The sequence below is a fragment of the Bombina bombina genome, chromosome 2 (genome assembly GCF_027579735.1).
Source record: "Bombina bombina isolate aBomBom1 chromosome 2, aBomBom1.pri, whole genome shotgun sequence".
In the NCBI taxonomy this organism is placed as follows: domain Eukaryota; kingdom Metazoa; phylum Chordata; class Amphibia; order Anura; family Bombinatoridae; genus Bombina; species Bombina bombina.
In genome coordinates, this window is record NC_069500.1 from 621,563,427 (window position 1) to 621,586,218 (window position 22,792).

General features: G+C 37.7%; 1 protein-coding gene across 1 annotated transcript in view; it reads right to left on the minus strand.

Annotated features, from left to right (window-relative positions):
• KIAA2026 (KIAA2026 ortholog) overlaps positions 1-16,454 on the minus strand; it is a 305,243-nt gene extending 288,789 nt beyond the window's left edge. Inside the window, exons 1-2 of the mRNA XM_053702562.1 lie at positions 14,828-16,454; positions 4,593-4,793 (exon numbers count right to left, since the gene is read on the minus strand). Coding sequence (XP_053558537.1) covers positions 4,593-4,793; positions 14,828-16,041 — 1,415 coding nt within the window. The 5' untranslated portion in view covers positions 16,042-16,454. The remainder of the gene's footprint in view (positions 1-4,592; positions 4,794-14,827) is intronic.
• Positions 16,455-22,792: the final 6,338 nt, after the last annotated feature.

Sequence of the window (22,792 nt, forward strand, 5' to 3'; positions counted from 1 at the left end):
AAAGGAGCTAGGGGGCAGCTAGGGAGACCAGAGAGGATAGAGTTGCAGTAGTCTAGACGGGAAAGGATGAGAGAGTGTATTAAAATCTTTGTTGTGTCTTGTAAAAGGAAATGTCTAATTTTAGCGAAGTTTTTAAGGTGGAAGCGGCAGGCTTTGGACAAGGACTGAATGCGAGGCGTGAAAGAAAGATCTGAGTCAAGTGTGACCCCAAGACATCGGGCATGTGAGGTTGGGGTAATGATGGAGTAGTCAACAGTTATAGAGACATGGGGGGTGGTGACTTTTGAAGAAGGGGGGAAAATAAGGAGCTCAGTTTTGGAGAGATTTAGCTTGAGGTAGTGAGAGGACATCCAAGATGAGATTTGAGAGAGACAGTGACAGAGAGGTAGATTTGGGTATCGTTGGCATACAAATGATAATGAAACCCGTGGGACTTTATTAAGGAACCTAGTGAGGACGTGTAGATTGAGAAGAGAAGGGGACCGAGGACAGAGCCTTGCGGTACCCCAACAGAAAGAGGTAACGGGGCAGAGGATACCCCAGAGAAGGCTACACTAAAGGTATGGTTAGACATATAGGAAGAGAACCAAGAGAGAGCTGCAGACAGATCAAGGAGGATAAGTAGAGAGAAGTGGCATTTTGATTTTGCTGTAAGTAGGTCGTTGGTAACCTTAACAATTGCTGTCTCTGTTGAGTGAAGGGGGCGAAATCCAGATTGCAGTGGGTCAAGCAGGCAGTTTAATGTAAGGAAATGGGATAGACGAGCATATACTAGCTTTTCAAGAAGCTTTGAGGCAAGGGGTAATAGGGAAATAGGGCGGTAGTTGGATGGGGAGGTTGGATCGAGAGAAGGTTTTTTGAGGATAGGTGTGACTAATGCAAGTTTAAGAGATGTGGGAACTATACCAGTGCTGAGGGAGAGGTTGAAAATGTGTGTGAGTATAGGGGTAAGGGTAGAAGAGAGGGAGGGGAGTAGTTGTGAGGGGATGGGGTCTAGGGGACAGAGAGTGAGGTGAGAGGATAGTATAAGGGCAGAAACTTAATTCTCTGTAACGGGGCAAAAGAGCTAAATTTATGGCTGTGTGGGTTTTGGATGATTGTGAGCTTTTGAGGGGGTGGGAAACCGGTAGTATGTTGAGAGCTGATTTCAGTTCTGATGGAGTCGATTTTGTTGTTGAAGTAGCTGGCAAAATCTTGGGCTGAGAGAAAAGTAGTGGTTGGAGGTGGGGGTGGGCAGAGAAGAGTATTAAAAGTGGAAAACAGACGTTTTGGGTTTGAAGAAAGAGTAGAGATAAGAGTAGAGAAGTAGTGTTGCTTATATAGATTAAGGGCAGAATAGTAAGAGTTCAAGATGAACTTATAGTGAAGAAAGTCAGCAGAACTCCGAGATTTCCGCCAGTGTCGCTCAGCAGTACGGGAACATCTGCCTAGGTACCGTGTCAGAGGAGTATGCCAGGGCTGAGGATGAGTGTATGTTTTCCGAGCCATGGTAGGTGGGGCCAGGTTATCAAGGACCGATGTAAGGGTGGAGTTATAGAGGAAGATTAATTCATCAGGACAGGAAAAGGAGGGGATGGAAGAGAGAAGAGGTTCGAGAGAGCTAGCAAGCTGTAGCTGATCTAATGACTTGATTCTTCTGTGAAGTTTAGTGTGGGGGGTAGAAGGAGGGAGAGTTGTAGGGAGGGAGGTGATGGTACAAGTGAGGAGGTGGTGGTCAGAAAGAGGAAAAGGTGAGTTTGTGAAGTTTGAGATAGTGCATCGATAACTGAAAATCAGATCAAAGGAGTGACCATCTTTGTGAGTGGGAGAGTCAGTCCATTGTGACAGGCCGAAAGAGGAAGTGAGTTGCAGAAGTTGTTTTGCAGAGGAGGCAGTGGGATTATCAACAGGGAGGTTGAAGTCACCGAGAATGAGGGCAGGGGTGTCTGAGGAAATAAAGTAAGGTAGCCAGGCTTACCTGATCTAGAAATAGAGTTGCGGAGTCAGGGGGGCGTTATATGACTGCAACGCGTATAGAGAGGAGAGAGAATAAGTGAATCATGTGTGTTTCGAATGAAGAAAATGTGAGGGAAGAGAAGGGATGTATTTGTTGAAAGGTGCAACGAGAGGAAAGTAAAATACCAACACCACCTCCTTGTCTATTGTCAGACCTAGGAGTGTGGCTGAAGTGGAGACCCCCATGTGACAGTGCAGCAGAGGAAGCAGTGTCTGAAGGAGAGAGCCAGGTTTCTGTGAGAGCCAGAAGATTGAGAGAGTGGGAGATAAAGAGGTCATGGATAGAAGTGAGCTTGTTGCAAACAGAGCGAGAGTTCCAAAGTGCGCAAGTGAAGGGGGTGGTGGCTTTAGATGCAAGAGGAATGAGATTAGGGTTACCAGAGTTTTGTTTTTGAAGTCTATTGAAGGGTACACATGGGTGTGCAGGGCAAGAAAAATGTGAGGGACCAGGATTAGGGGAGATGTCACCAGCAGCTAGTATGAGCAAGAGGGAGAGTGACATGAGATGAGAATGCGGATTTGCAGTAGTGAGACTGTTTTTTTGATGAGTTGCAAGTGGGAGAGAGAGTCTTTAGGAATGTGTGAAGTTCATGAATACAGAAGTAAGGTGAGGATAAGAGAGATGGGCTAATGAGCAGTGCAGGTGGTGAGGGGTAAGGAGTAACTGAGTAAAGTAGTTTGTTAAACAGACAAAAGGTGGCAAAAGGGAATATGAAGATATTTAGCATTTTTCAAAATAGTCAGACAGTGTATTAAAACAGAACTTGCCTTATCCCTTGTCCAATCCTTGTTTAATTCTTGTATAATTCATTGTTTCTCACTTATAAAATGTTCACTTAAGAGATGTGAACAGATGATCTTACAATATTGATATCTAACCTACATTGCTAAACCCCTGCATTGCTTTCCCCATAGCAGTGTTAAATGTATAGGCCAGAGCATTCAGCTGAATGCAATAAATTAGGTAATGACCTGATCAAAGACAGTCAAAAGGCCAATTGGGAAAATTTGATTTAGGGTGAGATAAGTTAAAATAAGGCAATGTAACTTACTTTTTAACGTAAATTAAATTCTAATACCCGTAGTAAATAATGGGTTCACTGAGTAATTAATTATAGTCATTGAAAGAAGTCTGGAAAGATTTCATTAGTTCTCTTAATAATTGTATATACATATTTTTTACTAAAAAAACAAAGTTTGGTTAGATAAGGGGCTCACCTCATTGTATATGAAAGCCTGTATCCAATAAACTTATGGACATACTATGGGACCCAGCGTTTTTCTTTCCTCTCCTTTTAAATACTGCAACTGCTTAGTGCAACAGTGGGGCTTGTATCATGTCAGCAATTAACAAATTGAGTCATTACCAGATGGTACAAGCACCTTAGGCTCTCTGAGCAAGTGCTATATAATGCTGGTGCACGCTGCATACTTAGATACACATTTTAAACAGGTATAGCTTTCATTCTAAGCATTTTGGTAATACATGTATGTTACAAAATGCTTCTATTCAAATCTGAAATGTATCCATGTGGATTCCAATTTTGGCTGGAATGTCCCTTTAACTGTGTTTACAATCAAACTCTTTGAGGGGAACTTGAACCTGTGAGGTGCTCTATATCCTGTGCTTTTTCTGAAATGTATCATTTTATAATGACATCACAAAAAGTAGTACACTATTGATCCATCATAAACACGATCTCTTCAGCAGAGATTTTGTGTCTTGTCTCTTCTAAGAGATCCTATGTATTGTTTGTGATCTCCTCTTCTTTTTTCAAATATTTATATCTCTCTCTAGTAGTGTACCCTTTCAGGTGTTTTTTCAATCTTATATGGTCAGTCAGGTCACTCAGTCTAATTGGTCGGACCAGGCTAGAGCCCCAAATTATACATCTCAAATATTCTGAAATTGAATTAGACTGTGTAAGATTAGCATAAAGTCCAAAATTAATATAACATATGGAACAACATATCTTACAAATTCAATGTAAAAGATATTTCAGCTGGGTAATAAAAATATCATCTGTGTATGGTCACAAAATTAAATTCTGGTATTATTTTCTCTCATATGTTTCTATTAAAAATGTTAAAGGGACATTAAAGTTATTTTTTTACATATACATAGTTTATATCTGCAATCAAATATCTCCCTTAATTGTAGCAGTTAATGCGCATATACACAGATATAAGCAGTCACTGACTAGTCTGTATCTAATTTAGGCAATTTGCTGCATTTTGAAGGAAACGTAGGTTACAGAATTTATTTCTTGGCCTCTCTAGGGAGCAGTTATATTGCAATTTTTTTACAACACATAATTCAAGATTTTATATTACAATATCAAAGTGTTCCAGGTACCTTTAAATGTGCAAATTTCAATAAATCAAAAAGCACAGAACTAATTAAAGGGTTTATAGGAACTCCGTTGTCCAACTAAAGAGCTAAACTGCAGTGATAATTTTACATTTATTTAAAAGTTATAGAAATTTGAAAATGAGTGTTTAACAGTGAATGCTTGTTTGAAATTAAACTATGACTGAAACAATGACTAAATAATGCACAGGTTTCAGGTTTGCAAAAGTTACTGAGCTTGTTATACCTTTTTTCTTCCTTTGCTCTTAGGAGCTCTTCTTGTCTTAAGACCTGCACCATTATAGATTCCACTGAACCACCATTTGCATTGGCCAAGCTTCTTGTTGTTGATCTTCTTCGAGTTGAAGTGCATGTTGCTCCTTTGTCAACCTCTAGCCCATAGCAACCATTGGATGTGACAACAATAGATGTTTTTTCCCTTAAGTTCCTTAAAGAGATAAGGTTGAAATAAAACTTAAGGAGGAGTAACAGAATAAACAATAAAACAAGCCAATTTGTAGCTAATAATTAGATAATTTACTGTACTTGTAGACTTGAGTAAAAAATCTAGAAACTAATCATAGAACTCTAATTTAAATATGTTGAGTAAATAATTAAATGGCAGTAAATGTTGCTAAAGCCAACATTAACCCCTTAATGGCCACAACATATCCTGTATGTCACTGATTATTAAGGGTTTTCTTGGTTATAATAGTGTGGGTCCCGCCTCTCAAGCCCGGATCACGCTATTATACCCTCCTGCTGGCCACCGGAAAGAGTCCTTAAGGGCTTAAAGTTCTCGTTCAGATGCGCAATATCACTGGGTCACATGACATGATACCATTAATAACATTGTTAGATGGGGAGATTCTGGGTAAAGAGGTGCACTGCATACTACAACGCAGTTCTGTACTCCAGCACACACTGATTTAAAGGAACATAAAACCTTGAAAGTGATACAGCGTATCTGTAAACAGCTGACAGGAAAATCACCAGAACATCTCTATGCAAAAAAGAAAGATATTTTACCTCAAGACTTCTTCAGCTCACCGGAGAGTAAGTGCCCTGTGATGCAGAGCTACTTTTTTACTTTCATCTGCTTTGTGGGAAAAAAACAGCAGCCAATCACCTTCATCAGTGCTGAGTTTACACTTTTTTTTTTTTTTTTTGCTTTACTGTGATCTTGTGTGATCCACCAAAATCAAATGAGATCTTATAGTAAACTTCTTTAAACTAAGGCGGTTTACATGGAAAATGCTGGGAACCAGATAACTGTGGCTCCTTAAAGGGATACTGAACCCATTTGTTTTCTTTCATGATTCAGATACAGCATGAAATTTTAAGTAACCTTCTAATTCTGGCTCCTAATATTTGTGTAGTGCTATGTGGAAATCTAACACATATCCATGTGTATTTATCTAAATATGACAAAATACAGTTAAACATTAGTAATGATTACTGTCAAATTTAGAGAGAAACCAGTGTCTGAACCAATATGGTTTGGCATTTTCAGCCTAAGAGATAAACTTACTTAACACTAGACAATAATCAACAGTTAGCATGTGACTGGTTAAACTAACACTCAAGTTTTAGGCTTTATAAATATAAATTTATTTTTCAATAAAGATTAATGGGCTGGGCTGCATCTATGCACTCTGCTGAGTAGCATTGATAGTTTGTTGAATTCAATTAGTGAGTCTTCTGTAACTAGTGAAGCCTTTAAAGTGAATGTCAATTTTGATGCTAAAGTGCCCGGTTTTAAAAAATTCGATTAAAAACAGGAGCACTTTAATTTATCAAAATTTACATTTCACTCCTGTTGTGAAAAAAATTATTACCTTTTAATCTTGACAGCCGCTTCAGCTTCCTCCGCCCATCGCAAAGCCTCTTCCTGGGTCTAAAATGAGGAATCTGGCTTCCTCCAATCACAATGTTGAATCAGACACTGATTCCCCCAGGGGGGAAGCCGTGATTGGAGGATGACCTATCCATCATTTCTGACGTCAGAAATGGCTTGCAACGACCGGAGGAAGCTGGAGCTGCTGTCAAGATTAAAAGGTTAAAAGTTTTTTTTCACAACAGGAGTGAAATGTAAATTTTGATGAATTAAAGTGCCCCTGTTTTTAATCGAATTTTTAAAAACCGGGCACTTTAGCATCAAAATTGACATTCACTTTAATGCCCAGATCTTGATGTCATCAGTGGGCAAAGCTTAGAAGCCATTTCAATGTTACCAGAAAACAATAGTCTGGATTTCAAATAAGCAGGAGATTTTTTTCTGACAAATGTATTTTTTTTCTCCCATTTTCCGCCCCCCTGTATCATAGGACAGACATCAGCCAATCACAGACTAGTATACATATACCCTGTGAGCTTGTGCACATGCTCAGTAGGATATTGTTCGACAGAAATTGTGAATATAAAAAGACTGTGCAAAATTTGATAAAGGAAGTAAATTGGAAAGTGTCTTAAAACTGCATGCTCTTTCTGAATCATAAAAGTTTATTTTGACTTGAGTGTCCCTTTGAAATAACTGTTTTACTATTGCTGCTGCATAATATAGAAAGGATGCAGGAGGATATTTGCAGCTTAAAGGGACAGTCAACACCAGAATTGTTGTTGTTTAAAAAGAAAGATAATCCCTTTATTACCCATTCCCCAGTTTTGCATAACCAACACCGTTATATTAATACACGTTTTACCTCTGTAATTACCTTGTATCTAAGCCTCTGCTAACTGCTACCTTATTTCAGTTCTTTTGACAGACTTGCATTTTAGCCAATCAGTGCTTACTCTTAGGTCAATTCACGTGCATGAGCTCAATTTTATCTATATTAAACACATGAACTAATGCCCTCTAGCATATGAACCTCCTAGGTTTATCTTTCAACTAAGAATACCAAGAGAACAAAGCAAAATTGGTGATGAAAGTAAATTGGAAAGTTGTTTAAAATTACATGCCCTATTTAAATCATGAAAGTTTTTTTTTGGACTTGACTGTCCATTTAACCCCTTAATGACCGAGGACGTGCAGGGTACGTCCTCTAAAAAAAGGCAGTTAACGCCTGAGGACGTACCCTGCACGTCCTCAGTCTGGAAAGCAGCTGGAAGCGATCCTGCTCGCTTCCAGCTGCTTTCCGGTTATTGCAGTGATGCCTCGACATCGAGGCATCCTGCAATAACACTTTCTGGCCATCCGATGCAGAGAGAGCCACTCTGTGGCCCTCTCTGCACCGGACATCGATGGCCGGTATCGTTGGTGGGTGGGAGCCGACTTGGGAGGCGGGTGGGCGGCCATCGGTGTGATCTGGAAGGTGGAGGGGGGCGGGATCGGGGGCGGAGCCTTCGGGGGCGCGCACGGGCGCGCGCGCGTGCACGGTGGGTGGCGGGCGGGCGCGTGCACGGGGCGGGAGCGGGTGGGAACCGCTACACTACAGAAAAAAAGTAAAGAGTAAAGGGTATTAAAAAATGAAATAAACATTTAAAAAAAAAGCATTTAAGCGATCTGGAAGGGGTGGGGGGTTGGTATTGGGGGGGGGGGGAAGCTACACTACAGAAAAAGGATTTTTTTTTAATAAAAACACATATTTTCACTAAAATGGGTACTGGCAGACAGCTGCCAGTACCCAAGATGGCGCACATTAAGTCAGAGGGGGAGGGTTAGAGAGCTGTTGGGTGGGGGATCAGTGAGGTTGGGGGCTAAGGGGGATCCTACACAGAAGCATATGTAAATATGCTAAAACAAAATGCACAAAAATGCACAAATTTTCCTTTTATTTTAGTACTGGCAGAGTTTCTGCCAGTACTTAAGATGGCGGGGACATTTGTGGGGTAGGGGAGGGAAGAGAGATGTTTGGGAGGGATCAGGGGGTCTGATGTTTCAGGTGGGAGGCTGATCTCTACACTAAAGCTAAAATTAACCCTGCAAGCTCCCTACAAGCTACCTAATTAACCCCTTCACTGCTAGCCATAATACACGTGTGATGCGCAGCGCCATTTAGCAGCATTCTAATTACCAAAAAGCAACGCCAAAGTCATATATGTCTGCTATTTCTGAACAAAGGGGATCCCAGAGAAGCATTTACAACCATTTGTGCCATAATTGCACAAGCTGTTTGTAAATGATTTCAGTGACAAACCTAAAATTGTGAAAAATGTAATGTTTTTTTTAATTTGATCGCATTTGGCGGTGAAATGGTGGCATGAAATATACCAAAATGGGCCTAGATCAATACTTGGGGTTGTCTACTACACTACACTAAAGCTAAAAATACCCCAAAAAGCTCCTTACATGCTCCCTAATTAACCCCTTCACTGCTGGGCATAATACACGTGTGGTGCGCAGTGGCATTTAGCGGCCTTCTAATTACCAAAAAGCAATGCCAAAGCCATATATGTCTGCTATTTCTGAACAAAGGGGATCCCAGAGAAGAATTTACAACCATTTATGCCATAATTGCACAAGCAGTTTGTAAATAATTTCAGTGAGAAACTGAAAGTTTGTGAAAAAATTTGTGAAAAAGTGAACAATTTTTTGTATTTGATCGCATTTGGCGGTGAAATGGTGGCATGAAATATACCAAAATGGGCCTAGATCAATACTTTGGGATGTCTTCTAAAAAAAAATATATATATGTCAATGGATATTCAGGGATTCCTGAAAGATATCAGTGTCCCAATGTAACTAGCGCTAATTTTGAAAAAAATATGTTTTGAAAATAGCAAAGTGCTACTTGTATTTATGGCCCTATAAGTTACAAAAAAAGCAAAGAAGATGTAAACATTGGGTATTTCTAAACTCAGGACAAAATTTAGAAACTATTTAGCATGGGTGTTTTTTGGTGGTTGTAGATATGTAACAGATTTTGGGGTTCAAAGTTAGAAAAAGTGTGTTTTTTTCCATTTTTCCTCATATTTTATAATTTTTTTTATAGTAAATGATAAGATATGATGAAAATAATGGTATTTTTAGAAAGTCCATTTAATGGCGAGAAAAACGGTATATAATATGTGTGGGTACAGTAAATGAGTAAGAGGAAAATTTCAGCTAAACACAAACACTGCAGAAATGTAAAAATAGCCTTGGTCCCAAACGGACAGAAAATGGAAAAGTGCTCTGGTCACTAAGGGGTTAATCTAAAGTAAGACCTTAAGATGACTACGGTCTTAAAATGCCCTAAAACTGCATACTGACAGACTGTCTGTACCTAAGATGGTGGTGACCGGTGCCATTACTCAAAAAAAGAAAGAAAATGCCGGTATTCATTGATTCTTGATTTATATATTGTGCTCAGTAACTTTGAGAAAAGCAAAGAGCCAAAGATATTTATAATGCTTGATATAATTTGCAGCACCCTCTTGTGAAAGGTATTTACATGATGATTACAATTACCTGCTATGAGATGGCAGAGGTGGTAGTACTCAATACCAATGAGTACTCCCACAAATAAAGCCCTGGTGGTGACCAGTAGTCAGGAGGGCGGAGGGAAGACAGCTGTTTAGGAGGGATCAGATGGTGTGCAGCTGCAATTAGTGGCCACAAAAACAATGGCAAAACCATGCATGTCTGCCATGCATGTCTGCTATTTCTGAACAAAGGGGATCCCAGAGGAGCTTTTACAACCATTTGTGTTATGACTGCATAAGCGGTATGTAAATAATTTTTAGTGAGAAACCCAAAGTTTGTGAAAACGTTAATGATTTTTTTTAATATGATCACATTTGGTGGCAAAACTGTAGCATCAAATATAACAAAATGGGCCTAAATACCTTGGATTCTCTCATAAAAAACATGAATATAGTTTTGATAGGTAAATAAAAAAGGCTCTATTTCTGTTTCTGACAGCAAAAATGCTAAAACTTCTCAGGTATTTTGGGCAATTTTTTCTCTAAAACTCCCAGTAACAAAGGGGTTAATATACTCTAACAAAGTCGAAAAATGTCATGCTACAATTGAATGTCTCTTTAAGATAGAATACATTTTAAGAAAACATTAAATTACTGTTCCCTAATTAATATTAAAAATTACCACATAGTACAGTATGCTTGGAAATTGCTAGGTATTCCTATTTCTTTCTTTTGGTATTTTTATTAGTGTAAATTTGTTGTACATTTGTAATTGATTGTATGCTTTGTTAAATGAACAATCATTTTAAAAAAATTAACACATATGCTATAAAGATCACAAAAATATAATTAGACATTTATTTAAAAAAAGCTATTTGTGCTCTACAGCATTTGGACTAATGGAGAAAGTCTGCATAATATTTAAAAATTTGGATTAGCAACTAACATATAAACACATGGCAGGGCAAATCTAGGGAGATGGAATTTGCTTTATAAAATATTAATTAGACCAAGCATTTTAATTTAAAGATCCATAATAGTCAAAAAATGACATACTCATGCATGTAATGTTAAGACAATCGACCCAAAACTACTGTGCGTTTAACCCCCACAATGGAGTTAAACACACTCAGTAGAAGTGCAGCATTAGAAGCGCCGCTGATCAAATCAACAACGCTAGTCACATGACTGCTGATTGGATCCTTGGTAGTTTCCACTCCGGCTCAGCAGTGCTCCCTTTGCAGGAGTTAAACACACAGAAGTGTTAGGTCGATAGTCTTAAAATTACATGCGCTAAAAAATTAGAGTATTTCATTTTTTGACTATTATGACCCTTTAAAATTAGAACTAATGTGCCGGGATACGAAAGTCAAAAATAAACTATCATCATTCAACTAGCATGTAATTTTAAGACATTTTTAAATTCAATTCTAGTTTTAGATTTACTTTGTTCTCTTGGTATACTTTGATGAAAACAATGTTATATACATATCCACAGCAGCAATGCACTACTGGCAGCTAGCTGGTGATTGGTGGCTACACACATTTGCCTCCTGTTATTGGCTCACCAGATGACTTCAGCTATCTCCCAGTAGTGCACTGCGGCTGTGGATCTGACTTTAACTTAAGAGAATTTCAAATGAAAACATTTGAAAGAGTATGCACATACGTAGCACTCAACACCAATGAGGATAGGAGCCTAAAGGTTCAGGGATAACCCAAAGGGAATCATCCAGTGGAAGGGGAAAGGGATAAAACTTAACTTTTAATGTTAAAATATTAAAAATGAAATGAAAATTAAAACCACAGTGTGATAGAGTGAATCATCTATCAGGATAAATACAGAGAGTGAAATATTTAGCAGACCCAAACTGGTAAAGATGGGATGGACTGAACCAAATGTGCCAGAGAAAATAAAAACACTAACAAAATGATGTCATTAATCTCAATTCCAACGGGTAGGTAAAGGATAATGCAATGAACTATATATGTTAGGGAAATCCCCAATTGTCCAAGATAATACTTATAATGTATTTTTAGTACTATTGTCACTCTTATATTTAAATAATGATAAATACAATTATTGGAAAAGAGAATAGAGATACGTTAAATGTAGTTGAGTGTCACCATCAATGCCCATAGTGGGTCATTAATGGTGACACTCAACTACATTTAACTTATCTCTATTCTCTTTTCCAATAATTGTATTTATCATTATTTAAATATAAGGGTGACAATAGAACTAAAAAGAAATTATAAGTATTATCTTGGACAATTGGGGATTTCCCTAACATATATAATTCATTGCATTATCCTTTACCTACCCATTGGAATTGAGATTAATGACATCATTTTGTTAGTGTTTCTATTTTCACTGGCACATATGGTTCAGTCCATCCCATCTTTACCAGTTTGGGTCTGCTAAATATTTCACTCTCTGTATTTATCCTGATAGATGATTCACTCTATCACACTGTGGTTTTAATTTTCATTTCATTTTTAATATTTTAACATTAAAAGTTAAGTTTTATTGCTTTCCCCTTCCACTGGATGATTCCCTTTGGGTTATCCCTGAACGTTTAGGCTCCTATCCTCATTGGTGTTGAGTGCTACGTATGTGCATACTCTTTCAAATGTTTTCATTTGAAATTCTCTCTAGTTGTTCTTTTTTGCACAGCACCTGAGTCCCCCCCATACCTAATCATTTAGGGACACACCTTCTGTAGTGCCATCGTTCCCTCTCTTTTTGCCTTTCTGACTTTAACTTAGTTGTCACCTTGGCCGTGTTTTCCTGGACAGTTATGAGTTACACATGCTGCAAGGTCTACAAGGAGGCACAAGTACTGTACCTCTGGACAGCACCATTCATGTCCCTCCCTGCAAACAGAGCATTTTCTTTATTCACTTGTATATCCCTTTAAATACTGGATTCATATATAGTTGAGAATGAAATAAAAGGGAGATGATAATTATTCCCAGGACTAGAACAAAAAAATCTATGGTCAAGAAAACGTGAGTGTAATGTCTCATGTGCTTTTGCACATATATTGTAGGCTTTGTACAATAAGAGAATAGCAGTACATTTACATAGTTATTAATAAGGCATTAAAAATAAAATTTGATTTTAGAGCAACGTTCATTAAGTTTTTAAAGGACATAAAGGGACAGTCTACTCCAGAATATTTATTGTTTAAAAAAGATAGATAATCCCTGTATTACCCATTCTCCAGTTTTGCATAACCAACATGGTTATATTAATATACTTTTTACCTCTTTGATTACCTTGTATCTAAGCCTCTGCAGACTGCTCCCTTATTTTAGTTCTTTTGACAGACTTGCATTGTAGCCAATCAGTGCCCTCTCATAAGTAACTCCACGGGCGTTGGCACAATGTTATCGATATGGCACGCATGAACCAACACCCTCTATCTGTGAAAAACTGTCAAATGCATTCAGATAAAAGGTGGCCTTCAAGGGCTTAGACATTAGCATATGAACCTACCAAGGTTTAGCTTTTAACTAAGAATACCAAGAAAACAAAGCAAAGTGGATGATAGAAGTAAATTTAAAGTTGTTTAAAATGACATGCCCCATCTAAATCGTGAAAGTTTAATTTTGACTAGACTGTCCCTTTAAATGGATAGTAAAATCAATATTAAATGTTTATTATTTAGATAGAGCCTGCAATTTTAGAAACTTTCTAATTTACTTCTATTATCAAATTAGCATCATTGTTTTGGTATCCTTTATTGAAGAGCATACATAGGTAGACTCAGGAGCAGCGATGCACTACTGGGAGCAAGCTGGTGATTGGTGGCTGAACGTAAATACTTCTCGTCATTGGCTCACCCGGTGTGCTCCATTTGCTCCCAGTAGTGCATTGCTGCTCTTTCAACTAAGGCCTAGATTTATCAAAGGTTCTGGCTGCAGGCTTGCATGAGTGAACTTGCAGCTGAGAAGTAAGAAGCAGTGGTCATCAGACCACTGCTTCTTAACCCACTTTGCCACTTGTTATGTGGCGTATCTCAAACCCCCCCCCACCACACACTTTTCTGATCGTGAAAATTGACAGCCCCTGCTCGCGAGTGATTGGCTGGGCATGAGCAGGGGTCGGCATTGCACACTAGCCATAGTGTGCAATGATAAATGCGGGGACGTGATGCCAGGCAGACAAAGGCAAAGATGCCCCTATCCGTCGGACTTTGTTAAATCTGGCCCTAAGGATACAGTACCAAGAAAATTAAGCAAATTTGATAATAGAAGTTAGAAAGTTGTTCATAATTGCATACTCTATCAAAGCTTTATTTTGACTTTACTGACCCTTTAAAAAAGAAAAAAGCTACAAATGTAAATAGTCATTATGGTATTATTAAAGTATTTTGCCAACGTAAAATAAATTGGCCATAAACAAACATGTTTATCAAGTCCTTTACTGCATTCATCTTAAACACAGTTTGCAAATCATATTGATCCAACAATCTGAGACAACCTGTCAATGATATGAATGTGCATTGATTTTTTCTATACCATATTATTATATCCTGTGAAGCAGTTCCAGATAAAAAAAATGATAGCAGGTACCCTAAATGTAATAAAGCAATATTAATGCACTTGTTGGCCTATTATATTCAGAGGGTGTGATGACATTTCCTGATTCCTAGATACATTAGAGAAAAGTGATTTCAAAACCCAAATGCATGAAAAACGTATTTTAGGCACTATAAATTGATTAAAAAAATTAAGATCTTTCTTTTGTATAACAACAATAAAAAATGTGTTGTTTAAAAAATGTTTTAATGGACAGAAACATCAATGCTGTAAAAAAAATAATATTATTTTGGGATATTGTGCAAAAAAAACCTATTTTTTTTATAACTCCTTGGCTGCCAAAGGGCTGCATTGCATATATATATATATATATATATATATATATATATATATATATATATATATATATATATATATATATATATATATATATATGATACAAGAGGGGAAAAAGCTGTTTAACCATTTAACAGAAAAAAAGGACTGCAGTTCCTCATCTTTGGCAGCCAAGAGGTTAAGAGTCAACATATATTTCCATGTCAGAATGTTCTGCTGGACGTTGCAGTTATGTTGCAGCCCGGTACTCACCGGGACAGCAGTGCCAGCTTCTGCTCCAGCATCAACTCCAGTTTCTGGGCTTGTTTTGAGAGCCAGTGATCCACCCCATGTAGTCGGTAACAACCCTCCAGCATAGCCCTGAAATCTGACACAAAGTCCCCAATATCTCTGTATTGCCCAGAGGAAAATTTATTCTCCATTTTCAGCAGAGACATAGCTCCTGGCACCATGTTGTCCTTCAGCACATTGTCTGCCACTTTTGATGATGATTTACATTCTTCCTCCAGACTTTCTTCACAGTCTGGCATGGCTGTTTGCCTGATATTGGCTTCCCCAGAGCAGTTTGACATTTCTGAGTTACTTTTGTTGGAATCCTCACTCACACTTGTTTCCTTGTTGCTGGCTGGCTCCACAGCAGCTTTAAGCTGTAACTCCTCATCTGTCACTTTTACATCTGCAACCTGTAAGCCTGGCATTTGAATGGTAGCTTTTCTACCTAACTCTGAAACTTCCATAGTACTTTTTAAATTATTATCGTCTTTAACTTCCAGCACTGGATGTAAATTATCTGCCTCCTTATAAACTGCAGCCTTCAAGTTTGGCGATACAGCACTTACTAGCACCTGATCATCTGTCATCTTATCATTTAGAAGTACTGGGTCAGATATTTCTCTCCCTTTACTATCTTCACCAAACGAAACTGGTACCTCAGCAACATCCAGCCCTAATACTCCAATGGCCACCTCAGCATGTACTCCTGGCACCTGTCCGCCTGCCATCTTATCATTCCTAAGCACTGGGCCTATATTATCTGTGCCCCTGTCATCTGCACCTTCCATCTGTTGCCCACCGCTGCCTTTCTGTAAGGTTTTATCTTGCCCACAAGCTGTCACACTGCACTCGGGGCCTGGCACCCTCTCAAAGCCTGCCACCACCATTTCCCTCCCCCGGTACTCCCCGGCCTTCGTCGCTTTGCTGTTATCACCAGTCTTAGACTGCAGGAAAGGTTGGCACAGGCCCCTGTGCTTGTCCTGCAGAAAGTAACTGAGGATGCGATATCCGTGCCTCAGCTCCGGGCTAAGATCCTGCACCCATACCGCGGGCCGGCTTCGGGAAACCCTGAAGTAGCCAGCGTTGGCAGCAGCAGCAACCCGGCCTTGCGAGTCACTAGCACCCTCACCATCCTGCTTCCTAGTCTGTGCCCGGCTGCCACAGACACCCTCCTCCTCCTCCCCATCCTCCATACAACGATCAATGTCTGATTAATAAACAGCCAGCATGAGGGTGACACCAGCTTGAGGTGGAAACTGGAAACGACTAGAATGTCCCGTTTCCTTTACAACCACCCTGAAAATAAATACATCTATATTTTCTGAATTGTAGAATCCTATAGTCAGAGAGAGAAAAAAAACATAGAAAATAATACCGAGGAGTACGAATTACTAAATCCAAAAATCACGAATTAACTATCTATAATGAAGTATTAGTAATGAAAATATTGGCAGCAAGGCCGCCCCCAACAGGCAGGGTTATTACAGAGGTGTACAGAGGTGGGTACCTAAACTCCCCCCTCCCTTCTGCACCCTGTTATCCCTCCCTCTCTCTGCTGGTAGGAGGGTAAGAAAACAAAAGGAGGATACAAGGTGAGCGAGAAACCCAGCCAGCACCTTCCTTTAGTAAGCTCAGTGACACAGACTAGGAGGAGGGACAGCCACCGGCTCCTCCTTCTCATGATGCGCAGGTCTCTGCGTGAGCAGGGTCTTGGCTGGTGCCTGCTCTGTTGCAGTAAAAGCATAAAAGCGATACTCGTATTACAATCCAAGCCGGCTTTAAGAAAACAGTTTTACTCTTAAAATACTTTTTTTGTTTGGCCAGAGATGACAACAGCACATTAAAGGCATGTGCTTCTTCATAAAATTATTCTTTCCTATCATAAATGTTAGCATATTAGAATATACAATTAAAAGTGTCCTAAGTATGTAAATCAGTAAGAAAGAAATGTGAACTGACGATGCGTTTGTGTTTTTCTTTTCATGATAGTTTTAATCATCTGTCTAATGACCTACCATCCTGTATAAGATACTGAATTTTAAAACAATTCTGATTACTGTACTCGTTATGCAATCATAAAATATTTTCAGTTAGTGTAATCCTTATCTGAAACACCAATTTATTATTATGGCTCCGCCTCCACTACAAACTAAAAAAAATGGATAATAATTTGTTATTGAACATTTAACTCTTCTCTTTAGGTAACAAAGCATGTCTGAGTAATATAAACAGATTAAATGAATACTATTTTTCAACTTTTTAACAAAAAACACTCTTGAGAATATAACTGTATTTAAAGGGACATTAAACACTTTGAGATGGTAATATAAAATGATATACTTTCATTATTTATTTTGTTTCCCTTTCCTGTAATTCCATTCTGAAATTGTGAGCTTTTTAGTTTCTGTTAGAAATGGAAGTGCAGAACACTTATATTCCAATCCATACAGCCATTGGTTGCATAATCTAGTGACCTATTTATAGCTGTCCCTAATTGGCCACAGCAGAGAAATTAACTTAACCCCTTACTGACCACAGCATTTTTCAATTTTCTTACCATTTGGGACCAGGGCTATTTTTACATGTCTGCGGTGTTTGTGTTTAGCTGTAAATTTCCTCTTCTCATTTACTGTACATATGTATACCGGTTTTCTCGCCATTAAAGGGACAGTCAACACCCGGCAGAACTTAAAGGGACATTAAACCCAAATTTTCTCTTTCATGATTCAGATAGAGAATAGAATTTTAAACAACTTTCTAATATACTTCTGTTATCTAATTTGCTTCATTCTCTTGATATTCCATCCTGAAAAGCATATCTAGATAGGATCAGTAGATTCTGATTGGTGGCTGCACATATTTACCTCATGTGTTTGGCTCACCCATGTGCATTGCTATTTCTTTAACAAAGGATATCTAAATATTGAAGCAAATTAGATAATAGAAGTAAATTGGAATTTTGTTTAAAATTGTATTCTCTGTCTGAATCATGAAAGAAAATTTTTGGATTTAATGTGCCTTTAATACCATCATTTAGATACTCAGAATAAGATGCGCCTGCACCACCTCCCCTGTTAAATACCTCTAACGATTTGGAGTAATCATCCACAGCACATACCTTTTTCAGCTGTAGACATGGCCGCCAAACTCCACCCAACATAACGTAATAGGTTTCTTTTTAAAGCCAATCAGAATAGAATCTTCGGTCGGATTCTTTACCCGCGGTCACAGCGATTCCCAGCAGCAGTTCAAATTTCTGCTTGCGAGCAAAGAGGAATTTCTAATGCGCATGCGCATTAGCAAAAACACGAACGAGCATTGAGTTCTATAGAGAAGAGTGACAAAGGAAGAGGGGGAGGAGTTTGGCGGTCATGTCTACAGCTGAAAAATGTATGTGCTGTGGACGTTTACTTCATATTGTTAGAGGTATTTGACATGGGAGGTGGTCCAGGTGCATCTTATTCTGAATATCCCGGGTGTTGACTGTCCCTTTAAATTGACTTTCTAAAGATACAATTATTTTCATCATATCTTTTAATTTACTATAAAAAAATAAAAATTTAAAATATGATGAAAAAATGGAAAAAAACACACTTTTTCTAACTTTGACCCCCAATATCTGTTACACATCTACAACCACCAAAAAACAGTACACCCATGCTAAATAGTTTCTAAATTTTGTCCCGAGTTTAGAAATATCCAATGTTTACAAGTTCTTTGGGGGTTTTTTGCAAGTTATAGGGCAATAAATACAAGTAGCACTTTGCTATTTCCAAAGCATTTTGTTAGGAATCCCTAAATATCCCTTGACATGTATATATATTTTTTTTTAGTAGACAACCCAAAGTATTGATCTAGGCCCTATATTTAATGCCACCATTTCACAGCCAAATGCGATCAAATAAAAAAATTGTTAACTTTTTCACAAACTTTTTCACAAACTTTAGGTTTCTCACTGAAATTATTTACAATAGCTTGTGCAATTATGGCACACATAGTTGTAAATGCTTCTCTGGGATCCCCTTTGTCAAGGTATTTGAAATATTATTAAATAATATATAGAAGTATATTTAACTTTATTTAATAAATCTGTGGATGTGCACATGGTCTGTAAAACAAAGGATTATTTCTAAGAGATCTCCCCCACTTCTCCAATTGCACAGGAGACATTCTTGGCTAAAATGAGAACAAAGGATTATCTCTGGGAGATCTCACACACTCAATATGTTAAATTATGCAATTGTATAATTTAGCAAGGAACTAAAATTAACACAGTTTCAGGAACCTCTGTATGATTGCCTGGGAACCAATGTTAAATGACAGCACTTTGATACAATGGAACATTTGGCCTGCCCAATTTAATACAGTCACTTAGAGGAATGTTGGGGGAAGTAATTTTGAAAGAGAACAGGATGAGTCATAAAAGGCAAATTAAGAGGATAGATTGTCAGATAAGTAACACCACACAAAATATATGGAGACGAAATGTCTGAAATACCCATTTTGGAACTGATCAAAATCATAGAGAAACAGCTTTTATGCACATAGGTGTTAGTTAAACATCAGATACACATCTACACTGCTGGCTAAACAGGAGATATGCTGTATTAAGACTTTTACAACTACTCGTGGATTGACCCCATGTGGAGCAATGAAGGCCTTGGAAAACAAAAGACAGATGCTGAGGTGTGACTCTGGAAGCTCACATAAGCAGGCAGCAAATAAACATCAATTTATTTTTTTTTCTGTTTGAATGCATGCCCCAGAATGTATTAAATATAGAAATTTGAGATATTGTCTAATTCTCTATTATTATTACATGGGTATTTGCTAAGCTTGGGAGGTAACTGTTTTAGTCAGTCAAAAATGTGTAATAACCTGTTTTGTTTATATTTTTCAGACAGATAATCTCAGATCTACATAGAAATGAATGTGCATATATATGTGTATATATATATATATATATATATATATATATATATATATATATATATATATATATATATATATATATATATATGTTTTGAAAACATAAAAGATCTTACTTAACCTCTGTGTTTTTAAGAATATAAATAAATACTTGTGGACCTGGAAAGAAATAATTAATGACACTTATTACTTTATTTCAGATGGAATGCCTGCCTGAAATGAAATGTCATATCATATGAATGTGAAATAAATGTTTATAAAGTTTTAAATACATCTTTTAAAATATAGTGAGATGAAGATATGGAAGTTACTTTGATGTGATATGACTATGAGATATACATTTTCTGTTAGGCTAAATGAAATATAAATTATTTTAATATAATGTTAGATATATGTGATGTTTCATATCAAAACGATCAGGAAATTAATCTGATGCCGCTTCACCTATAATTAATATTGGGAGAGATTAATACAAGAAATTATGGGAGTTATTATACATTTTAAAGAAAGATGCTTAAATGTATAACTGTATTTCTTTGTCATGCTGCAATTGTTTATGCTGTCTAATTGTAATGCTGCCACCCGGTGTTGATATGAGAGAACTACAGCCAGAAAGCTTTTTGGCTGTTGGAAATGGGATATTCAGATTATCCAATAGAGGGACAAGGTTTCGAAGGGCCACCCATATTTCACACCTATGATTAGACTAATAAGTTGTATGCAGAAGGAAGGGGACACTGGCTGCAGAGTTTTGAACTGACTGAAAACTGTTTTGCGTGGGACACAGTCAAACTATAAAAACAAAGTGGGCCATACCTCTCCTATTCCATTGCAATTACACTTATTTTATATGAGGTGTGAAAAATCTTGAAGTTGGATCTCATTTTGGTAACGTATATATATATATATATATAGAGTATAAGAAAAGGGCTGCTAATTACATGTGATATTTTAAAGTCACTGCAGTTTAAAGATACAGTTTTCTGGGTTTTGTAAGATAAGTCATATGCATAGCCTTTACAGTTAATAGATTTAAAGAGCAGATTATACTTTTAAACTGTGTGTCATTGCCCTAGATAGCTCTTAGCCTACCTGTTTGTATGCAAGCATTTAAAGTAAACAATTACTATTGCTGGGCCTGGCAGAGTCAAATAAATAAATTGTATTTTAAATTGGTAATCCCAGCCTAGATATTATTTAAATTTGTATCTGGTAGACTAAGTGATTTATCTGTGAAAGTTCTGGTGTTTTAAGTCAATATTGTATTAGGATAAATTGCAGTTAAATAGCAGAATATATATATTATCCTATTGTTTAAGAATACTGTTTAAAATTGTATTGCTTGGATGTTAAAGGTTATTTATAAATAAGGTGGGTTTTTAAGATAAGCGTGTATGAATTTTGCATAGCATATTTAAATAGTTTTCAAGCGCATAAAAAGTTATTTAATTTCCTTTTATTGCAAATATACTTCAATATGTTCATGGATATTATCTAAATAAAAGAGTTCAGGTATTTATATTAATTGTATGGTCTAGTAGAAGAGGGTTTAAAAATAGCCAAAAATAAAATGGATGAATTTGCCCAAAACCTAGCCACCTTAGATAAGCACAATATGGACTTAATCGCGCAGATACAAGATTTAAATAAACAGCTTGCGCAAAGCCAGAGAGAATTAAGCGATTTAAAAAGGTCATATCGCCATAATGAAAACCCTTATGTTAACAATGAGAATAATACAGATAATGCTAACTCCTTTAGCGAACGCGTCAGGGACGAGGTACAAAAATATATAGAACAATACAGACAAACGACCCCTAACGGGTCAGAAATAGATTTCCCAAATAGACAATCCCCTCAGGATGTAAATCCAGAGGATTGCTGTAGCGCAGCTGGTGCGGGGGAGGGAAACTCTAACACAGAAGCCCAAAGTAAGTCTGATAAAGTCTATGATTCCCATAAAATAATCACCTTCGTACAACGCGCAGTACCTATATTCTCCAATAAGGGAACAACATCTGTAATTGATCATTTACAGGCTTTTGAAAATGCGTTAGCTATAATGAATGTTACGAGTGAGAAATTGAAAATTGAATTACTGCCTTGGGTATTTGACAGTACGCATCACAAATTCTTTGCTTCACTAAAGAATATGAATATTCATTCCTGGAATGGGGTAAAACGACAATGCAGAAAAGAATTTAGGCAATATCGCACTAAAACTGCCGCGAAAATAGCGGTATATGGTTTAAAGTGCTGTGCGAATCAGAGTCCAATCGAATTCCTTTCTGTATTGAAAAATGCGTACAGTATGGCTGAAGATAATCCCAAATTTGATGGCTCAGAATTTGTAAATTTATTTTTTGAAGCACTGCCTACACCCATCAAAATCAACTTAGCTAGAGATTTTGATGAGGACTGCTCATTGGAATGGCTGATCAAAGAGAGTACAAAATTATACTCTATTCAGCAGTCCAGTGAACAGGGGGTGAAAAAGGAGTCAAAACCCAAAATTGTGGCAGAAACTAGGGTGTCACCTAGCCCCCTCAATTTGGAATCTAAAAAGAGGACTTATGCAGAGGTGGCCAGTCAAAACAGGCCATCTCCACAGAGGTTTAATTCTGCCCCTCCCCCTACACAGGTTGAGGCGCAGGGAGACTATAAACCAAAGTGGGGGACATAATCAGGTGAATAATTACTCACAAAGAGAATACTCACCAAATAATTGGTATCCGCGCAAGGGTAGATACAATAGGCGGCGAAGATATTCTCAGGGTAACCAGACACCCCAGGTATATAATGCTCCCCAAAGTACTAATACTGAACAAGCTGAACCCCAGGGGCAACCACGCCAGAATAGAAATAGCGGCCCTGATTCTGAGGGAACCCAATGGTCCAGGAATCAGTACAATGGGGCACCAAGAGATAGGCCCAGGGGTAGAGGTAACTTGTACAATCAGGTAGATATGCTGTTTACCCAGTTAAATCGGTTGAGCGAACAAATCGCTAATATGA